General features: G+C 31.3%; 1 protein-coding gene across 4 annotated transcripts in view; it reads left to right on the top strand.

The window, feature by feature from the left end:
- The window catches only part of LOC129984594 (cardioacceleratory peptide receptor-like), a 376,701-nt gene that overhangs the window by 241,430 nt on the left and 112,509 nt on the right, over positions 1–22,762 (top strand). For all 4 annotated transcript variants that reach the window (XM_056094516.1, XM_056094517.1, XM_056094518.1 and 1 more), the window contains exon 2: positions 16,046–16,181. In XM_056094516.1, coding sequence (XP_055950491.1) covers positions 16,046–16,181 — 136 coding nt within the window. The remainder of the gene's footprint in view (positions 1–16,045; positions 16,182–22,762) is intronic.

Raw genomic sequence — 22,762 nt, forward strand, 5'->3', positions numbered from 1 at the left:
TATGTGAATTAAAAGCACGACACTTACGAAGCATTCAATAACATAATTTGTTATGATTGAGGATTTAGTTATAATAACGTCCGTTTTAAAGCAACACTAGGCCTATCTTGTGACGGACCTCGTCATTTTAAACCCCCTTTCCCAATCTACACCAGTAGGAGGACGCTCATCAGTAGATTTAACTCATAGATTTACCGCAGTAGATTTAACGCTCATCAGCTCCGCTTGCAAGATGATTCTTCGGTAGAATCGGGTCTCGAACCTGAAGCCCTCTGGTTTTAAGGCCGAGATCTTACCACCAGGCCATCACGGCCGTCAATTGTTTCACAAAGAATCTTTTAGATTCTTCATCAAGACTCCATTAATGGGGAAAAAAAGACCAAACTAACATAATTTATAAGAAATAGAAACTAAGAAAAAGGATAAGAGAAAATGAAAAGTTTAAGAAAAAAATTATGAAATTAATAAGAAAAAAAAAGTATGAAAAAAAGGATTGTGAATTAATATACAAATTTCGACTATTGCAATTTTTAGCAAGTTGTCATCAAGTTGCAAGTTGTAATGAACGAAATATTTGAATATTTTTAATGCATATTATGGATGCATAATTAGACTGTTTGGAAAGCTGTTATAATCAAAGAATCATTTATATAATTAAAGAAAGCATTTTCCCAAAAATGTTTACAAGTTTCCCCAGCCTCCCTCAAGCCATTATTAATATTCGCATGAAAAATTTCTTTATAATTGAATCACTTCGAATCTATTACATAATATTTTTAAAAAAAGGATTATCTTGGTTGTGCAGCACAAATCTATTGGAAATAAAATTGTCAAAAAGGATAAAATGTTAAAACTTTAGGATCATCATTATTCTTGTATGGACTTCTCATTATTTGCATTTTGATTCGTTCGAGATATGATTTTTATTTTAGCAATTTTGTTTACGAATAAACCCTACGATGTAGATAAAATGCGAATACTTAACAACAAATAAACTGTTAGAAGAATAAAATGCATAAGATTCATTTATGCAAATGTTGCATTAAGGAATGAATGTAGGAAATTCTTGCTTAGATTCTAATATTACATTTGGATAAAAAAAAAAAAACTTTTTTCCTATCTCTCCCTAAGTGACGTGACTCCTTCGGGGATTTCGTAGACACCTTTTCCTGTCGAACACGATTACTTCTTCTAATTGGCAGAGTCAACAAAGCAACAATGCATACCCTGAGGGAATTCCGAGTTATTTCTTAATCCGAACTACTTCTTGAGGGAAGACTCTATTATCGTTTGCTTTTTCTCTTCACTTCCCTTTGTTAATAAGAATGATTATTTACATTTGTTTCGGACCTCTGATATATATGCCGCCGTATATTTTCCCAGAGATTAAATGGACGCGAAGAAGATGAGAAGGAACAATAATAACCCCTTCTCAAAGGATTTGATATTTATTTAATTCTAATATTTTAAAGCTATTTGAAAATAGCAATATAAAGCAATAAATCCAGTAATTATATTTAAGCAGAAATGATTTTGAAAGAAAATCATCGTTGAATTTCTTCTGTTACTTTCAAAAAATATATGTAAATATAAATCATTTTATTTCAAATAATATTCGGTATCTATTCAACAAAGTTCAGCAATCGTCAGACAAATTAGAAAATATTATTTCTGTAGATTACATATCAAAACAATGATCTCATCTTGCATCTTTTCTATTTCGAACATTATTACTGTAATACTAATTGTTCTATTTAATTTTTGCTACAAAAATCTATAATTTTGAGACGATCATTTGTCAAAATATTCTTTGTTCAAAACATTTCTCGCGTGATATTATCATTATACCTAAAGTTATACATAAAAGATATATATATATATATATATAAATTTTATACTAATTTTCTATATATGAATTAATTTTGTATTAAAATATTTTAACACAGTTTTTTATTTTACTTTACGTTTCCCATGTTTGTAAAAATGGTATTTTGCATTTTTTTTTTTCACTCGTGTTAGAATTTTCAAAATATTTGTATTCATGTGATCTCGAAGACCATTTATGTACTTTTCTGAGCTTAATGATAAAGCATTCGATTCATTTAGTCAAATTTTGATTTCGCACCAGCGGGAAACTTTTATGAATTTGAAATAAAGTTAAATGCCAGATATCGTCATATTTATAATCATTAATATAAAATGAAAAAAATTAAAATAAATCTTCGTTTTCAATACATTATTACGAATGGTTTCTAAAAGTTGGATGAATTTATTACCAAATATTATTACCATTCTAATTACGTATCAAAATTTTTAAGAAATCGATTATATCATAAGACTGCAAGATTACTGATAGTAACGTTATAAGATTATTGATATTTGTTTTCCAAACTTTGATGAGCGTTAAATAGGCATTCAAAACACCTAAAAAGGAAAAATAAAGATTTTATTCAAAAATTATAAATTGAAAATTCTATGCATCAGAATTTTTTAAACCAATCATGAAAGGTCTTAAATTTTTATTAATTAATAATTTTTTTACGTTTTCATACCAAATATACAAGGAGATAGTCGTGTAAACATCGAATTCGAGATTTCAGACTTTCTTGAATCCAAATATTTATATATCAATACATTTTTGGCATTGTGTCTGTCTGTCCGCTCGTTTGTGAATCCGATAACTTAAAAATGCATCGAGATTGATGGGTGTCATTTGGTATATGGCATTCACTCCAAGTTTGTATATTTCTATCAAATCCATTGAAAGATAATCTATCTGTCTAGATGTCCGAACACAAACGAACAGAATAACTAAAAACCGTAAAGAGTCACGTGGATAAAATTTGGTACACAGATTTAACATATGCATCAAATTTGGAACCAAATCCATCAGTCATCGATTTATGTTTCCGACAAGTGTGAATGCAATGACTTACGCCTATGAAATTCGGAGGATTATGGTTGTTTCATGACTCTTAGTCAAATTTTGATTTTAATCTCTCGTCTCAGGGATGTATCGAAAAAAAATCAGCAAACATCTGTTCTAATAGGGTTTTCTTATAATGGCATTAATGGCATGCAGATGATAATATATAAGTACATTTGTTAGAGAATATGGACAAGGCTTCGGGGAAATGATACCTGTAGTTTGGTAGATAATATTTATCATTTTGTATACTATTGCATGGCATTCGAGTGCAATCATTACGAAATATGGACCCTTGGCGTGAATTTAGCATTTTTACTGATTCTATATTTATTTAGCGATTAATCCGATTAATTTAGCGATTAATAATTATACATTAATGGTATCCCAAAACCGAATTTTTGTTTTAGACATGTTTTTCTCAATCCATTGAAACAAAAATTTGTCACAAAACTGCATTTGCAGTCTCAAAATCTCATATCATATTTGATAGATTTAAGCCCTTTCGTTTTTGAGTTACAACGTTTACATGCTTCTGAAAGCACAGACAATCAACCCTTTGTTCCATTTGACTCACCATTTCATAAGTGTCTACACTATAGACGTTAAATCCGTGTACCGAATTTTCTACGTCTAGCTGTCTTCGTTTTGTCGTTATCATGTTCACTTATATTCGTCCAACTGGATCGGCAGACTTCCTCTGAATGGATTTTGTTCAACATTTGACAGAAATCTACACATTTATTGTAAAGATCATGAACCAAGTTTCATCCGTCTCACTCAAAGCGTTTTTGAGTTATCATTATCACAAAAAGACATAAATGTAATAATAAAAGTCATAATAAAAAGACACAATGCAGATTTGCCTCTCAGCGAAGTCTAAAACTTGGAGATTCGCTAAAATCTCGAGTTGAAATCGCAATCTCAATGGACGATTACAATTCTTTCTCTATTCTTTGTATACAATAAGATAATAATGATTATAGGCTAAAAGCATTTTTAAAAGGAGATGGTCTGTTTAATGTAGCATCAGATAGTGCAAATCCAATTTAGATGAAGGCTATGCATCGCAAGGGAGGGCCTTATAGCAACGGCCTCAGAGGCCTTTTCTTCCCCATTTTAATAAAGAGCGGCCGACAAGACAAATGGGCACACTGCAGAAAGCAGTTACATAACAGAGATAGTCGGCGAATGATTCTGCCGAAAAAGAAGACAATATAATGCTCTATTCGCCGATTAAACCGAGATTATCATTGCAATCAAAGTGAGCGTAGGTCACTCCAGACATATCTCATTAAATGGTATTCAAAATCGTGGAGAAAGTTGTTATTGTTGAACCATAGAAGAGTACTTTTGATTTTTCCCTCCTTTTAGAAGATTTTTATTTCTTAGAGAATGAAATTTTTTAACTGTTAGATGTTATTTTTCATAAACTTTCCATTTGGAAAAATCTTGTTTTTTTATTTAAATTTATTCTTCTACTAGAAATAAATCTTTAATTCGACAAGAGAATATTTTTTCTCTCCCTTTTACCGCGACAGCTCCGTATGGGCCCTAGCCTTCGTCAGAGTTCTATTCCATATCGTCCTATTCTTCGCTAAGGTTTCCCAGTTTGTCACCTTGAGTTTCTCTCCAATCGGTTAAGCCACATGTTTTGATCCCCCCCCCCCTTTTCGGATGCCAAATGATTTTGCCAAAAATATCTTTGCAGCGGCCCGATTGTCAATTAGTCTAATGAAGTGTCCTGCCCATTCAATCATCTGCATTGCTATGAATTTATTAATATCTGACAAATGCATTTTAGCCCTCCAGTTTCAAACGCATGCTAATCTTTCTTTGGTATAGGTTGGAACATACGAGCCATCGGATTCTATAGTATTTTTTTATAATATTTTTTGGTATACTTCTAGCCGATTTTGTCTAGATTTATTATATTTCTCTATCAGATCTGCATTTTAAAATTGTTGTTAAATTATGAAAATTTTAAAAGTTTGGTGAACAAGATATTATTTGGATAAATGAAGCATTTAAAAAGAAAAAATATTGCTTATCTATTCTTACACTGGAAATCATATAATGACTGACAGAATGGTAAGTGACCTACGAGAGAGAAGATGCCTGCTGGAGAAAGAAACGCCCTTCGTGAATTTTTGGCGTTGCTAGGATTTTTGAAGTGATTCCGTAAAAATTCCTGATGCGGATAGTGCACTTGCTTTGAATACATAGGCTCTAAAGTTCGTAGAATACTTAGTACCGTAAAACCGCATGCCGCAATTTTTTATGCCCTTCAGATAGCTATATAAGCAATCTTCACTTCATTGAGTCCATGAATGAAATAGAGTGAAAATCTTGGATCTCATTTGGCTATGCTTACAAGAACTTTCTGGACAACCACAACATTGAAAAATATTTTGATTTGATTGTCAACATGGATAAAATCTTAGAGGCATTGGTTGTGACGTGAGCAATGATTTACCTTTCATACAATGGCTTATTGATTCATACAATGATATGATAAAATAGATAAGTGATATTATCTATTTATTACTTTCACAACCATTTAATTAGTTTTCTTAAATGTTTGACAATAGTAGCGAAAACCAAAGGAAACAATTTCATCAGTACAATGTTAGTCCAATGCCAGAGCCAATGGAATACCCGTATGATGGCAAATTAGTATTGAATTTTTGTAAAAGACTGCATAAAAAATTCAGCTAGAGAATGTTAATGAAAAGAACTGTCCGGAGATGAACAAAAAAATGTCCTTCCTTTTATTTTATTTCATTTCATTTTTAATTTTTAATTAAGCCATATTAAATGTATAGAAATAGGCCTGTGTTTTTTCGATGAATTAAAATATTTATCAATATTAAAGGAAAATCTGTATTCATTTAATGTCTACACCCAAAACCTAATTCGACGTGCTGAAGTAAATAATGTTGCTATCATACCTTGCATGATTCTCATTGATAAAGGAATTACACAACGCAGTTATTGAATCGCTACTATTCTTAAATAAAAAAGGAAAAAATGCCGAGTTCACACCTTCTTATTTTATTTTTTCGACTCGCTGTTCGAAGATTCAAAAGAAACTTCTCCTCATCGATGTGACATTCAAGAAACAATGATTTCTACATAAAAGCGAATTTTAATGTTCTTTCAGAATATTTCCATCCTGCAATTTCGGGCGAAAGCGCACTACACGAGTGAAGCAACTTTCTCTGAGATCAATTGTATCTGCATTTTCACCCGGGGGAGGGGGGGCAGAAGTCGAAATTTGTAAAGTACAAATGGATGGGGTGGGAGATAAAGAAGTGTTTTCATTCTGTGCAGTAGTTGCAAAGGAATTGGAGTACTTTACGCTGTGTTAACTATTTCTGCTTGGAAACGTGTGAATTTAAATTTACTGCTTGCTACATTAGTAACTGTTCTACGCAAAATATTTGTTTTTATCGAAATATTTGGGGGGTTTTTTATCCAAAAGCTCTATAAAATCTGTTAAGTATAAATTGATTCTGGAAACAACAACGCCTTTCAAAAAATTAAAAAAAAAATTGAAAATCATCAAATTCATTTCATTAAACAAAGACAAAAAATTTTTAATTAGCAACGTCTTGATATCTAAATGATTTTCCTTTTTTTTCTTTGCTTTCATATCTTTATTTGCTTTATATCTTTACTTGTTTAACAAAATACATCTACAAAATGAATCACTTCTATCATTACCACTTTCCTGCGATTTTAAAACCCCATTTTCCAAAGTCAAATAGCAAACCTTTTTATCCTCACTGGTTTTTATACTATACTAGCTGATATCCGGCGCGTTGCTGCCGCAGAACATATAATCTTCGAAGTATCATTTGAAATTTGAAATAACTATCTTGTTTAATGAGGAACGAGAAAAATAATTATATTTATTTTCTTGTCGACAGTGAATACGTTCATTGAAATTGAAAGATATATAAAGGAGAAGTATAAATAATACTTATCTATTTTTTGACTTTATTATTCGAGTGCTTTAGGGTAGTATTTTTTTTCTGTCTATATCAAAAGCAAATAAATTTCTTGGCTGCCCGACTCGTGAGTATCCAACATATGATTTGTTGACGTTCATCGAGAATGCAAATCGAATGAGGCATAGCATAGACAGCACTGATAATCAAAGTTGGATTCATATCGCTACTTTTTCATAGGAAAAAAAACGCCAGCGATTGTGGCCTTTGAATAAGGCACGCCTTCGATAGCATTGGTGTACTACAGATACGATATATGAAACTTTGATATGAATTTAGCATTTTTATTGAATGTATCGTATGACGACGAGTTTTATGGCGATTAAAGTCTGGCATGCCATTACAAGTGCCCTAAAATCTAATTTGTTTGTACGACAAAACTTCAATTGTAATCAAATCCCGTATCAAATTTGATATACTTATTGCGTTTATGAGTTACTGTGTTTCCATACTTCTAGAAGGACAAACTGATATAGGGTCAACCCTTCGTTGGATAGGGTTCGAACTTTGATAGGCGTCACAACTATAGATCCTAATTCTGTGCACCGAATTTTATTCATCTAGCTCTCTTCATTTTATAATTATCGTGTTAACTTCTGTTCGAAAAGCCGGACAGATAGACTTATTCAGAATAGATTTTGCTCACATTTTGACAGAAATCTGCACATTTTGTCTGAAGACCACATACCAAATTGCATCCATATAACTCAAAACATTTTATAGATAGAGTGACAGATGCAATGCCGAAAATATTATTTTTCGAACAAAAGGAGGTGTAAAACGGGGAGATTCGCCAAAATCTCGCGTTCGATTTTTTATTTTTGACGATTACAATACTTATTTTATCGTTTGTGTACGAGAAAGAAAAAAACACTTCTGGATCAGACAAAAAATTGAGTATTCTTCTCCCACGCGTTTAAAATTAGGATACTTTTCTTCTCGTTCATGAATTTTTCAGTCAATATTTGATGACGGGAACTCAAAACACTTCTTTTTCCCTTCATCGTCTCTTTGCAATGAGAAATCCCTTGACGCATTATTCCTCTGCGGATTTCTGCCGCATTCATTTGGACGAAGGGGAAAAATGGTGGGAAAACTCCCATTGGAGAGCATTATTTGTTGCCTCATTGCGATAACGACTGCGCCATTTACATATAAAAAAATTCCGATCACAAATGTTATTCCAAAAACTCAATCATCAAAACTTTTTGCAAACAGAGAAGCCTGTGGCATTGAGAATAATTTGTCTGGACTCAATGCACTGGTGATGTTTCATAAAATATGTCTTTCGCCATTTCCTTCATAACCAGCGGGGGTGTATTCTCTCATCAACTTTAGCCAAATAATAACAAGATTATGCTTGTTTAGTGTTTCGCTGCATAGTGAAGAAAATAAAATGGCATGCGTCTACAATTCTACACATCTACAATTTTGATGCAAGTATTGCATACCAAACTTCATTCTTTCAATTTAAGAGACATCATGTATGTGTATGCACGCGAATACACTGACCGAGAGACCGATGGTTTAGCCAAAAATTTAACAAAGATTTAGAAGCAAGATGACATGTTTAACTCCATCCCTCAAACTCGTTGTAATTTCACTTTCACTTAAACATACAAAAGAAAATATTGTGATCTCTTGCAAATTTTACCTCCGTGAATTTCCTGAACCAACTTTTTGAGTGAATTTCCATGTTTCAGACGTTCTTGAGTCCGATAAACATATTTTTGAAATTATATCCTTTTGTCTGTGAACACGAACAAAAACGTAATAATCTACTAGCATGAAGTTCGCTAAGTGGCCTTTTAAGGAAGCTATCATATTTCTGTCAAGTTCTAAAGATAATCCAACAGATTGAAGCCAAAATTTCACATAGAACAACAATTACAGTCACAAAATCACATACCAAATGTGATATATTTAAATCACTGCTTTTCCGAGTTACCGTGTTTACATGCTTCTGAAAATACATACCGATAGAAACCCGACATCTTGTTGGATTTTACTCAAAACTTTTATAGGTATCTGCAATAAAGATGTTAAATCAGTGTACCGAATATTGTTTATCTATCTTTCTCCCTTTTGTAGTTATTGTGCAGCCGGATATAGACTTCCTTTGAAAGACTTTTGGGCCGTGTTGGCCTGGTGGTAAGGTCTCGACTTCTGAGGCGTAAGGTTTCAGGTTCGATACCCCATTCCACCGAAGAACCGCCGTGTAAGGGGATCTGTTGCACGATAAATCCTCCAGGGCCAAATGCCCTCCCGTTGGAGAAGGGGTTGCCAGCTCAGGCGTCGTCCTCGTCATCTGACCGCGGTTCAAAATGACGAGGCCCAAATAGCCCTAGAGTTGCTATAAACGGGACGTTAATATAGCTAAACTAAATTAAACTACTCTGAATAAACTTTGCTCAAAATGTGATAGGAAACAAATTTGATGCAAAGGCCATATTCCTCATTTCATTCTGGCTCAAAGCGTTTTTGAGTTATTTTTGTTTCAGACAGGCATAATGCCAAAAATTTGTATTTCGAACTCAAAGACGTCTGAAGCATGAAGATTCGACAAAATCTCGCGTTCTATATTTTTTAACTATTGCAGTACTTTCTCTATACTTCCTATACTAGAAAATAAAACTGTAGGAAGAAAATTGACAATAAATGAAATGCAACGGTCTTAGTCAAGATAATCGGAAATAGTTTCTTTTTTGTAGACATCTTCTAATTAAATAACAAATTTTCCTTATCCAAACTCTCTGTCCATGCTGAGTCAAAACACAAAGCTTTCGCCGAATATATTCTCCGGTGCAGCTGCTTCTTACCGAAAACAATGCAAATGGGAGCTCCAAATGGCGCAGCGTTAGCATACAGAAGCCATTACATCTGCTCGTACTTTTTATACATCGCTGAGTGGTATGAAAATTTGAGTCATCCATATGTATGAAGAGAGTGCTATAAAATAAGCCCGGATGTCGTTTTGAGATGATGTGAGACGATTTTCCCGAGAGTGATCCAAAAAAAGAATGAAATCCCCCTACAGATGTGCAGTGTCAAATGAGACCTTTCTTCAGTTTAATTCGAACTCATGTCATAAAAATGACCCGAAAACGATAGTTTGCCTTATATGTTAATTTTAACATAAAAGGAGAGATAAGAATTTAGGGAGACGGGATAGAGTTTTATAGGCATTTATTTTATTATGTAACTTTATTTTAATTGAAGTTTATTTTTTAAAAAGACATTTTGTATGGATTTTTAAACATATTTCCTAATTTGCTAAAGATGCGTACACTAATTGAAGTATTCGCATTTTGTAGCTCGTAATTTATAATGAATAAAACGGAGTATAGATTTTGGGCATCTTTCCAACGCAAAACTATCAGCACTTTTGGTAACAAGATCTCATCATACTTTTCACTTGATGCGTCGATATCAGTAGGGGATTATTGTGGACCAATAGGTGATCATTCCTTCAACAGATTGGATTCGAAATTCAGAACAGCTCTATATATGATCTCGGATGGAAGTATAGACACACTTCCCATTGACCAATGGGCCTCGGTGGCCTGGTGGTAAGGTCTCGGCTTCGGAACCGGAGGGTTTCAGTTTCGTGACCCGATTCCACCGAAGAACAGTCGTGTAAGGGGGTCTGTTTCACGTTAAATCCATCACGACCAAACGTCCTCCCGCTGGTATGGTGTGGTGTGGAGAGGGGGGTGCCAACTCAGGTGTCGTCCTCGTCATCTGACCGAGGTTCAAAATTACGAGGTCCGTCCCTAAATAGCCCTAGTGTTGCTTCAAACGGGATGTTAATATAACCAAACCAAACCGAAACCAAACCCATTGACTGATTGCATCCAACAGTGGATAGAAATGCGATTTTTGGAGATAAAGTCACATACAAATTTCACACTGCTAGCTTCGTGTGTTTCTAAATCATCGCATATATTCGGTGTTTCTATGAAGGAATCTCACCACCAAATGGGGCTGCTACCTTATCTTTTATCTTTTTACTTTTAATTAATCACATAGGCTACTAATTTGCCTTTTAGTTCCTTATTTTCAATTAATTGATCTTGCGCCACAAAAGATCACGAAAATAACGTTTGATGATTTTAAACTTTTCTATCGCATTCTTGTAATATGCACGCATTTTTTAACGATTTTTTGTATATTTTATAATTGCACTTTTACGAATTATAAGTATTTTTCAAGAATTCTGTAAATAGGCTTCAAATGTCACAATATCAAAGAATTTTAAAATCAAGCTGTATTACATTCATTGGATTTTACCACATATACAATAGCTTCCAGAGTAATTTGCATCGAATAACATGCTATCATTTATTTGTTATTTTCAACTACAGCAGCATAAACAATCAACAATATTCATAAACTGTAGATTAAAAGACGGAATTGAAAAAAAAAAATTCGTACATTGTGGAACATTTAAAATGAGGTGATTCTTCAACAGCTCACGGCGAAAATGTTTGATCTACTTACACATTTTTTCCTACTACAAGAAAACAATAAGAGTTAAATAGTTTGAAATAAATCAACTTTATTATAGATTTTAAATCTAGTTTATAAAATTGAACTAGGAGAGTTTCAACCAATATGTATTTATAAAGTTTCTCATTGTTATGTCCATAAAAACAAAGATTTCTGCGTTATTCGAGCAATATGAAAAATGTCGCTTATAAGCCATATTCAAGACTGTCTTAATTGTTCTTATTTTAACCTTATTAGGTAATTTACCGTTCCATAAGTCGTGTTTAGTATCGAAAAATATAGAAACATTTTAGAACGAAGAATTAAAAAAAAATACACCGGTATATAAAATTTCTTAAAAGTATATATAAATTAGTTAAAGGAAATGTAGAATTTCAATTTTTATTATTATATGCTTTTTAGCCCTTAACTATTTTCTAGTACAAGAATTATATAAAATGAAAGTATTGTAACTGTCAAAAAAATTTGAACTCGACATTTGTTTATGCATATTCATGTTTCTGATCACATTGTTTAAGAAAAACTCCTTTTTGGAATTATGGAATTTGGAATTTAACTCAAAAAGGCGTTGAGTGGGTAGAATTAGTTTTTTAAACAAAGTTGTTAAATGTAAAGGGCTAGAAAAATAAAATTTGATGCACACATTTAGCATCTAAAGTGATTTTGCATTTCAATTTTTGAAATAAATATATTATTCTGTACTTTCGTACTCGTTCAAGAACAATAATTCAAAAGCAAAGCAAAAGACTTTAAAAAATTAAATTAAATAATGTAATTTTGTTATTAAAATTATAGTTCTATGTCAAAGTTAAGTTTCTATCGGTCAAATAAAAGGTATCTAAAATATATATTATTTTCTTCCTTACAACGAAGAACAGAATTTTCAAATGAGGAACTTCGAAAATAAAAATCTGAGCACGTGGACCTGTGAGATGTGGCATTCACGAACTTGCTTAATTTGAACAGCTCGAAGGGAAGAATTATAAAATCTTTATTAGTGGATAAGCGGGTGTATCGAGGAGACCTTGCTCTTTCTTTTTAATATATTATTGCATACTTTATGAAGTCTTTTTTTTTAATTTACTTACAGGTAACATCATTTGTACAAATAAAAAAATATAATTTAAAATTTACGGATAATTGATAATTAAATTCTAAATATATTAAAATAGAGTATCGCCATCGAGGACACGGAAGTTTACAAAACTTATGCTGGTTTTCTCTAACGGTGCTTACCACTTGATGTTACTCCGAACTATAATATCTCAGGCCAACCATGCTTCATCCTCGAGAGTTCAATCTACGAACACAGCCATACGAGGCAAGCATCAAAATTGTCCAACCGGTAATCAACTCATACTCGGGTTTAATGAGCCTCCGAAACTGTGTAAGGAAGTTTCCATGAAGAAATTTATAAGAGCTTTTCAGGAGAGAGGAACATGCGCAGAACATTTCTCTAATGAGAGCTAAACCATTCACTTAAAAAAGCACATTCACCTGCTGCTAAATACCTAAATGGCAAACATTCAAAACATTGACCTTGGTCTTCAAGACAATTACTTACTTTGCCTTTGATTTTCAATCTCTTGAAATCTAAAGATGCTTAACTTCTTCAAATCACACGCTGTCTAACCTTTCCCACTTAGTGACGGCTGTATTCTTCAACATTTTTGTTAAAAATTAACTTTCAATTTAAGATTCCAAAACGTTTATCATAAATAGCGTGGAAATAAATTATGTTTGTAACTTTTGAATTCTGAATTATTAAAATAAAAATCGCAACAGAAATGTGTTTCAAATAAAAATTTCTATTTAAACGTATTTATTTACCAATAAATAATAAAGCTAAGATTAACTTTTTGTAATAACTCTGATTATTATCATTATCTAATTTTCAAAGGCTGAAACATGTTTGATTATTTTCCAAAAGAACCATTGACTAAAAATTCTCTAATAAAAGCTCAAAAATATGTTGATTTTTAAATATTTTAATGCACTTCGGAATCAATAACTCTATTCCCATTTAATGCGACTATTTAAATTCTTTTTTTCGTTTGAAACAGAGCCCTTCGGTGACTACATTCTGTTAAAAGCAATTTAAATCTCGAGGGTCCTTACGTAAAATTGGGAATAAATGTAACCCCATTAACCTGTGGCATTAGCACATTTAAAATGCTGTAAAAAGTAACGCTGAATTGAACATTCATTTCATTTAAAAATGCAGTCATTTTTATCGCCAGCCGCTGCTCCATAGAAGCATTTGACGATGTTTCTGAAAAGAGCATCGGAGAAAAAAAATCACATGCTTTGGGATTCATTAAACAAATATTTAGTATTAGCCTGATTGAGTCTGGATGCGGCTTTTTATCTGATGTGTCGCATCTTATTCATCGTTAAATAATCATTTAGATTTTACTAATAGAAGCAGAGAGTGACGCAAAATTTGTACTTTTTGGAAGAAAGAGAAATTTAAACTTTCCCTCTTATTTTTGATGCATTAAAATGTCTGATTAAATTCTAAAATAAGGCATTAAAAATGACATGAAAATAAATCTTTCTTTAATGTCATACAGCATAAAATTATCTTTGTATAATTTTTAGGAAAGAACAATAGACTTGGCAATCCGGTTAGTGATTATCTGATATTTTTAAAATATAAATCTCGGTAATATAATATGATGAGGAATAATTCTTTTTGCAGTAGCAAAGCGCTGCAATTTTTGCAAAGCTAAAAAGGTGACATTTTCTGCTTGATTGCTTCTACACGTCAGTATAAATCGTTTGTGAAGAGGCAGTAAAATACTTTTTTGCATAAATAAAGCCAACGTTTTGTTTACTTTGAAATGCTGTAGCTCCGTACTCCACTGTTTACATGACATATGATTAATGCAGTTAAATTAATCATGACAAGATTAATCTCTATACATACACACGGGCACGCACATGAACACACACACATTGTGTGTGTGTGTGTGTGTGTGTGTGTGTGTGTGTGTGTGTGTGTGTGTGTGTGTGTGTGTGTGTGTGTGTGTGTGTGTGTGTGTGTGTGTTACACATATATATGTGTTTGTGTATATGTTGAGAATCATCAATTCATGAAGAAATCATTCTGTAATAAAACTACTCGGCTGATATTTGTTAGCATTATTAAAATTTAGTTTAAACCTATTCTCCATCTGTATTGTTTTGCCTCTTTCGAAAATATTAGAAAGTTTTACCTTAAAGACTACATGACTGTTGAAAAAAAATGTTTCATTGTTTGTATCGCCTTGCAGAAATGGATGCAATGTAAATAATTAAGAACGTTTGCAATTTAACTTTGCCTATACACTACGGTGAATCGAAAAAAAATTGCACGTCGTTATAAGGCAGAAAATATACGAAATGGTGTATATTTAGAATCAGTCCTTCATTTTCGTTGAATATTTGTAATTTTAGTCTCAGATTTTGGAGAGGGAGAGGGAGATGATATTAAAATATCTTAAATCTTCCGTGTTTCTATCTTGAATAAAAACCGAATAAATGTGAAGTATTCTTAAATATTTTATTTTCTTAAAGATTAATACTCATTATATTTCCTTCCATTCTGTGTTATATCTATATTTGTGGCTTTTCATGCATTGTTTTACTCTTTACTCCGTTTCCTGTATGGGTGTATGGTTGAATTTTGTTAATGTGATTTATTTATTTTTTAATGTAACTGTACAGAAATATCCGGTCACAGAGCCATATAACAAAATAAGTGATAATGCACGAAATGCTTATAAATAAAAAGTTATGAACAAGATAAAGAATATATTTATAAATCAGGGAACAATATAAGCATCAAATAAATGAGCGAAAACAATCATTTATGGAGAGAAAAACATTTAGCCTTAAAAATATCAAATGACAAAAGCGAGAGCTTAAACGAGGTTTATTAAAACGTTTATAAAATTTGTATTAGGAAAATTGCTGGTGTAATTAAATTCTATTAAATTAAAACTCTATTCAATTGCTGGTGCAATTCAATTATTATTAATATTTTTATAGAATAACAACTTGAAATAAATACATTTAAGAATTTCTAAGTATAAAATAATGTAATAGTGTTACAATTTTCACAACGAAATTTTTTTCCTCTTTGTTGAATTCCTTTTCCTTTCAAAGACTTATTTTGGAAAATAAAGTATCATTCTGTTGGTCAAATCCTCCTCACACGCACACCCCTTGCCCGGAATGGTACCTCAGATATGAGGATGAAAAGTTCTTGAATAGTGGTTAGTTCTCAGTATCCAGGTAAGTACAGAAATGGCATAGAGTCGGCTATCCCTTACTGATGATGGAATGTGCCTCCAATGGGAGGAATCCTATAATGGTAGAAATGGCCCTTAGAATTCAACCCTAATTCCCGTCTATGCTGTTGGGGCATTCCAATCATTCAATTTATTGAAATGCCTAGCGGTGGAGTGCATTATCCATTCACTCCAACACCGTTTGTCAGAAACCTATTTAACCATTATAGGGTCTTATGTAGAAATGTAATGAACTACCTTCATGGGTTTTAACTTTGCGACGAAGATCGTATCTGAAATGGTGACACGTTTCTTTCTTTCAGACAGAACAGCTGACGTTCCTCTGGGTTCTGTTCATCATGATCGTGGCGGGCAACAGCGCCGTTCTGGTCGCCCTCATGCTGTCCAAGAACAGGAAATCGAGGATGAACTTCTTCATCATGCACCTGGCCATTGCAGGTGAGTTCGTCTTCATTTATTTTTCTCCTTCGAGAGGTAGAAATGGAAATTTCTATTCAATGTTAAAAAAAAAGAGAAAAATTGTATTTATATGTATAAATTGTGTAAATTTTATAAGTTATTGTTTATGTCTTTCTGGTGAATGCCTTGGCATATATCGAGTTACAAAACTTTCGCAGCCTTTCCCGTGTTCTCTCATTTTAAGAATTCCTAAAAGCACAAAAGGTGCATTTGCTTTAACACCGAAAGAATTCTTTTAGCTTTATTAAGATTTCAATTTTAAGATACTTTTCATGTAATAGATTTTTATTTAATTTGTTTCGAGCCTCTAAAGAGGGCTTTTATAATCAATTCTTCATTTTTTTTTTTTTTTTTTTGTATGCTAAAGATTTGAAATGACGTAAAATAATGTGCTTGTGGCGGAAATACATCAATTTTTCAATGCTTAAATATTAATTTTATTTAGTTAAATTTTGATTCTATTCGAATGGAGCTTTTTTCTGGCGAATTTGATAAAAATTGATACCAGGAATTTATTTATATTATAATAATGAATAAATTATAAATTTAGGAAAATAAAAAACGATTAAAATAAAATTTCTCATTAATCATTTTTACAAAATTGTCAATAAAAACTCAAAGTTTCTTAAGTATTTGAAATATTATTTAAATTCTTGAAATTAATATGAATATCAGTATGTTGCCATTTTCAATTATATCTGTTTGCAAACTGATTTGCTTTCAAAATCTTTTATAATGAAATTTAATCTGCAAATTTAAAAGCATTAATGTAAACGAAAAAATGTTTATTGAAAATCCTTACTGTATTGCAATTGATATTTAATTTTGTATCTATTACAAAAAATGCCATGTTTTATTACAATGTTATTACAAAGTCATGCTTTTTTTTTAACGAATATAATTTTTGAAAATAGAAGACTGAAAAGAAAGGAAAGTATTTTTTCAAAAAAAACGTAAAATTATAAGGGAAATGTATCTCATTATTTTTATTTGCTTTAAAATCTTCTCCATAACGTTCAAAATGAATTATATAAACATCCTAGAAATATTTTGAAAACCTAATAACAGATTCCGATTCAGTAAATGATTTTCATAAATCTTGGAAAAAGAAATGCCATCTCTATTGCATAAAAGCATTTTTACTTTCCCACTTTGAATTAACTCCGTATAGATTTGAAAATAAATCAAACGATAGGAGTTTCATTTGCATTTTCTTATACCTAGTAATACGATGCTGTTTTCCAAAATGAATTTCAATTTTCCCCCTCTTTCTCTTCACTAGGCTTATGATTACTTTCACGGTTTTTTTTAAGAATATCCATGTGATTTAACACTCGCTATTCCTTAACAGAAAATCCTTTAAAATTAATTTTTAACTTTTGGTGCCTGCTACACATAGCGGAGGATTTTCAACCGTTAAAGCGGAGAGGAGGGATCCAAAAAAAAGTAAAGCACAACAAAAACATTTTTTTTTTTCAGAGTGATTAAAGGTGTACTTAGAAACAGAAAGGAATAGGAAGGAAAATATATGTTCAAAAACTTGTAATTATTTACTTCCTTTACTATTATTTAAATGTTAAAGATTGAATATCTTTTTCCGTAATTCAGAACAGAATCATTCTACATTTCAGTATCTAGAACCAACCTAGAATTTGAATATCATTGCAGCGTTTTAAAAGTCCTGTTGTAAAATGGTAGTTTCTTTGCTTTCAAATAGAAAAAAATAATCAGTAAAAAAACCTTAGTAGGGATCCAATTCTTCACATTCAATTTTATTACTATACTTAATGACATCTCAAATTAGCAGTACGGCAAAAACTTGAAGTAGAATGTAATATTATAGTGTTAATAGATATTGATAAAACAGAATGTTCGCAATTGAAATTTCTCTTCCCGGAGCTGCCAACCTCCTTAATCATCCATCAAAAAAATAAAAGAACGATTCATTAAAAAAAATAGAAACAGCAAGAAATTTAAAACATAGTTTTGGAATTAAAATGTGAGGTATTTCATCGTCAAATCTCTAAAACGCATTCATTTTTTATCGTGTAATGCAGTAGCTGTTATAAAAACAAAAACATTTTCCGAAGATGATTCAAATCACAAATATTCTAAAATCATGCTTTTTTTAATTAATTACTTTTTATTAAAGTTTTGATTCACGCCAGCTACTCTTTTGAAATTTCTTAGTTTGAAAGGATTTCGAATTGATTCTGATTTTAGCTTGGATTATCAATATTTCGTTTAATAAAATTATTTTAAATGAAAATTCATAAACGTCATGGAACTATCTTTATTTCCCTGAGACGCGCAGATAGTCACATTCCATTCATATCGCTCGTAGCTTTTTTAAGAATTCTCAATCTCACTGATCACTTACTACAATTTTAGTCTCAGCTATATTAACGTCAATTTGGATGCCAATGTTTTACGAGTTATTTTATACTGTCCGAAAAATCACACATTGCACTGATCTTCTGGTAATAGTTCAAAATGATTGTATCCTCGCTTACCATCTCTCATCATTCAAAATCGAGTCAAACTCAAGTAGTTTGAAAAAATATTCTTCTTTCACATTCTTCTTTAACTTTCTCATATACGAAGTTTAAAAAAAATTAGTAATCGTCAAAAATTCGAACTCACGATTTTGACGAATATCCACGTTTTAGGACCCCCCCCCCCCTCCTTCCCACTTCGGACAGCACATTTTTTGAAATTATGTCGGTCTGTCTATAAAAAAGGATAACTCAAAACCGTTTTAAATTTGATGGATAAAATTTGGTATATGATCTTTACACCAAATTTGGTGATTTCTAATAAATATTGAACCAAATGCAAAGAGGATCACAGAGTCCTATACATTCAGAAACATGTTAACGCAGTAGCTCAAAAACGCACTGACTTAAATATATCAAATTTGGTATGTGATTTTTTGATTTTAAGTATAATTCTCTGCCTTTTATTTTTTCAATCGGTTGGGGAAAATACGTCTAAGCACAAATTCAGTTTCCATTTATTATTAACCGCATGCCAGAGATGAATGGTTACATGACTCCCTTGCAGAATTGAGATCTATTGGCAAGTTATTTGAATTCTACTGAACAGAAATTCTTAATATTTTAACCAAATGATGTGTCTTGCTTTGAACTTTACACTTTTCCATATTAAATTATTTTTGTTCCACGTCTTGGAAAATGCTTTCTCCTAATTAAATCATGGAAAATTCTATCTTGGATTCAAGGGCTTTCCTTTTTAAATGGAAAACAATTTTTAATTTTTAATTCTTCTTCATTTCTATTTTTGCGATTCTTATCATTCTGGTATCATCTTTGATAAAAGACATCCTTTAAAATAAAAAAATTCTTCTTCAAAAGGATCGAGAAAAAAAGATCAAAGCCATATTTTATCGACTTAATGAATGAATTTTCTCGTTGAAAATTCTTTTTTTCGTCATCAAATGAAATTGCTTTAATGAAATCATTTAATCAAATGAAAAAATGAAAGATTTCAACACTTAAATGTATTTCACAACTTCTTAAATAAATCACAGTGACTGATGATTCAGTAAGACGAGTTCTTAGTTCATACATCCATTAATCAAGCGCTTTTATCTTTTCTGACTAGTCAGTTCCAATGAATTGCTTCATTTGAAAAGTTTGTTTGATTTGCAATTAAACTGCAAATAACTTATGCACTGAAATTTTTAAATTAATTTATGTTTGATTTTGGAGTAGATAACTTATTCATTGATATCCTTTTCCATTTTTTTCGGAATTCCCAATGAATGCGCTTTTACATTCATCAGTTAAATATTCATTTAAATTACTTATTTCGTGATCATTAGATTTGATTCCTTTCAAGAAACCTCAAGAGTTTTCTCTTCTCGATTCTCTTGTATATTTCGATAGTAAACTTAGCATTGCCATCTCTCTCTTTCTATCTATCTATCTATCTATCTATCTATATATATATATATATATATATATATATATATATATATATATGCGTGGCACAGAAATTGCTCCTATTGCCGATTGTCGAATGGTAACAAGGAAATGTAAACAAATAATCATACGCATTTCGGACTGTTTCATTGAATGTTTTTACAGCTGCATTGAATGCAAAGCTTCGCTCATGAATAGAGCTGCAAATTATTTTTAGATATACTCTGGATAGGGTTGGCTGTGTCACCAAAAATGACATTCAGTCAGTGGAAGAAAGATATAAAATAAATAAAAAAATTTGGGAACAAACTGAAAGTATAATCGAGTTCAAAAATAAATGTATCGTCGCCAGAGAGATAATAGTCATAATAGTTATGGCTTGTTTATTTATGAAAATGGATTTTCATATCTTTAAATCAATTACCTTACAAAAATAGTCTTGGTATTATTAAAGATTTAGAAAGTTGCCCTTTTATTGTTATTAGTTTCACTTCCGTAGAGCGTCCTCCTTAATTACATTATTTTTAATTTTATTTGATACCTATATGTAAAACTGATTTTGAAGGTTGTGAAGGAATTCAGATTCATTCATCAACGCGTTCACTCACGCATTTTTCCAGTCATTCATTCTGCAATAGGATTTTCACTTTCACTTTTATTTCATAATACTCACGTTTAGAGTCGTCTGAAATAACAAGGTGAAATGTTTTTTAATGAAATGCACTTTTTAAAATTAACAGCTTAGAAAATCAATAATCTGGGTCGCCAAAGGCGGTAATATAGTGAAAATAGTTAAGTATTAAACCACATTCTGATCCGTTGATCTGTCTGGTCAGATTGTGAACACAACTAAATTGAGTCATTCTGGTTTGAATCACCGCATTCATATAAGCACGAAAAGAGAAACCGAGAGACAATCAAAGCTTTTATGAATGTGTTGCGAAGCCGCCCACAGATCAAATTTGTCAAGTCATCGTTCCAAGTCATGTACTCGGAGGATGGATCGACTTCTTCTCCACGAGTTTCTTCCAAATTCGAATAGGATGGGATTCCAGATTCGGATGGGATGAAAGAAATTTTTAAATTTTCGAATTACTTTCATTCTATTTTCTAAAATAAAATTAAAAATTCATTTTTTTACTCCCTTTTATCAATATTTAAAGTGATAAATCTATCCAAGAAATGATCTATTTCTCCGAAATGGCAGGAAACGCTATATTGTTACTAAATGAGTTTTTATAATAAATTTATTACTTTCTTTATTAAAAATTCTTTATGTAATAAATTATACTTTTGAGAAATATTAATTGCAAGGTAGAAGAAATTCAGACCTTTATTTCCTGTATGCGAAAATTTAAACCCTGCTCTGTTATAAATAAAAATTGTTTTAATAAAATTAACGTGATAGAATTGAAAAATGACGGTAAATATCGAAATATAAAACTTATTTATTATTATGTATGTACGTTTATTACATAAGCGTTATATTTAAATATAAAGCTTATGTATGTAAAAATTTTAAAAATTAATTTGAACATTTTTTAATACGGCGTTTTATTTTCTTTTTGGATAAAAATACGCTGTATGGAGTTTGCATGTAAGTTTTTTAAATATTTATCGCACAATTTGTTTCATTTATTACCCTTTTTTGATGGAAACAATCTGGAATGTGCTAGTTTATGACTTGTAAAATAAAAACACTACGTTATGCATATCTTATTTACCGACTTGATCCAGAATTTTCGTTTTTTTTTTTTTTTTTTTTTCGTTTTTTTTTTGGGGGGGGGGTATTAAGCGTAGTAGTATCTCGTTTTAGATGTTGACTTAATTTGTTGGAAATAAAGTTATGACATATTCCTTTTTACTCTATAAGTTTGCATTTAGGGCACTTAATGAATTTTTCTTTTTCTCTCTATCACGAAATTTGGGTGAAATTGTGCAAGTAATATTTTTTATAAAGAGATCTTAATACCTTAATCTGTATCCAACTAAATGTTCCTTATTAACCTCAATACTTATTGTACTTCTCTTTGAAGATCGCGCTGAAATCCAATTGCACATCATAATAATAAGCACCCTCTTCATGTGGACTCTCCCAATAAGCTTTAAAAGGAAAGTCAGAATTCCTTTCGAACATTCTTTCATTTGAATCTCTGGATCCAAAGTTTGATGCAAATCTACAAAATTCAAGGAAAGACCCTGCACCAAATTTCATTTATCTAAAATCATGCTTTTTAAAGTAATATCGCAGTCAGATACACAAGGCAGCCAATGATTAAGCACATTGGTTTTCAATTTTCAGGCAGTTGTTACTTTGAAGATGCCCTGAATTTCGTTTTTTCGGACCCGGAAAAGTTAAAAAGTTGTTCTTTTTGAAGAGAACTGAAATAAAATCTCTGCATTTTTTTAATAAATACAATTATTTTTAAAACGCGTGCCAAAGAAGGTTTAAGAGATCTAACTTTGCAAGCTTACTTAAAAAATAAGCTAAAGGAGGCTACATTTTAATTTATCACTTATCTTTTATTAAATTATTATTGGATCATATTTTATTTCATACAATTTTACCTTATTAGATTTGTTTAAGTAAATAATGCAATTAATCCAAAAAATATT

This window comes from Argiope bruennichi, chromosome 9 (assembly GCF_947563725.1).
Source record: "Argiope bruennichi chromosome 9, qqArgBrue1.1, whole genome shotgun sequence".
In the NCBI taxonomy this organism is placed as follows: domain Eukaryota; kingdom Metazoa; phylum Arthropoda; class Arachnida; order Araneae; family Araneidae; genus Argiope; species Argiope bruennichi.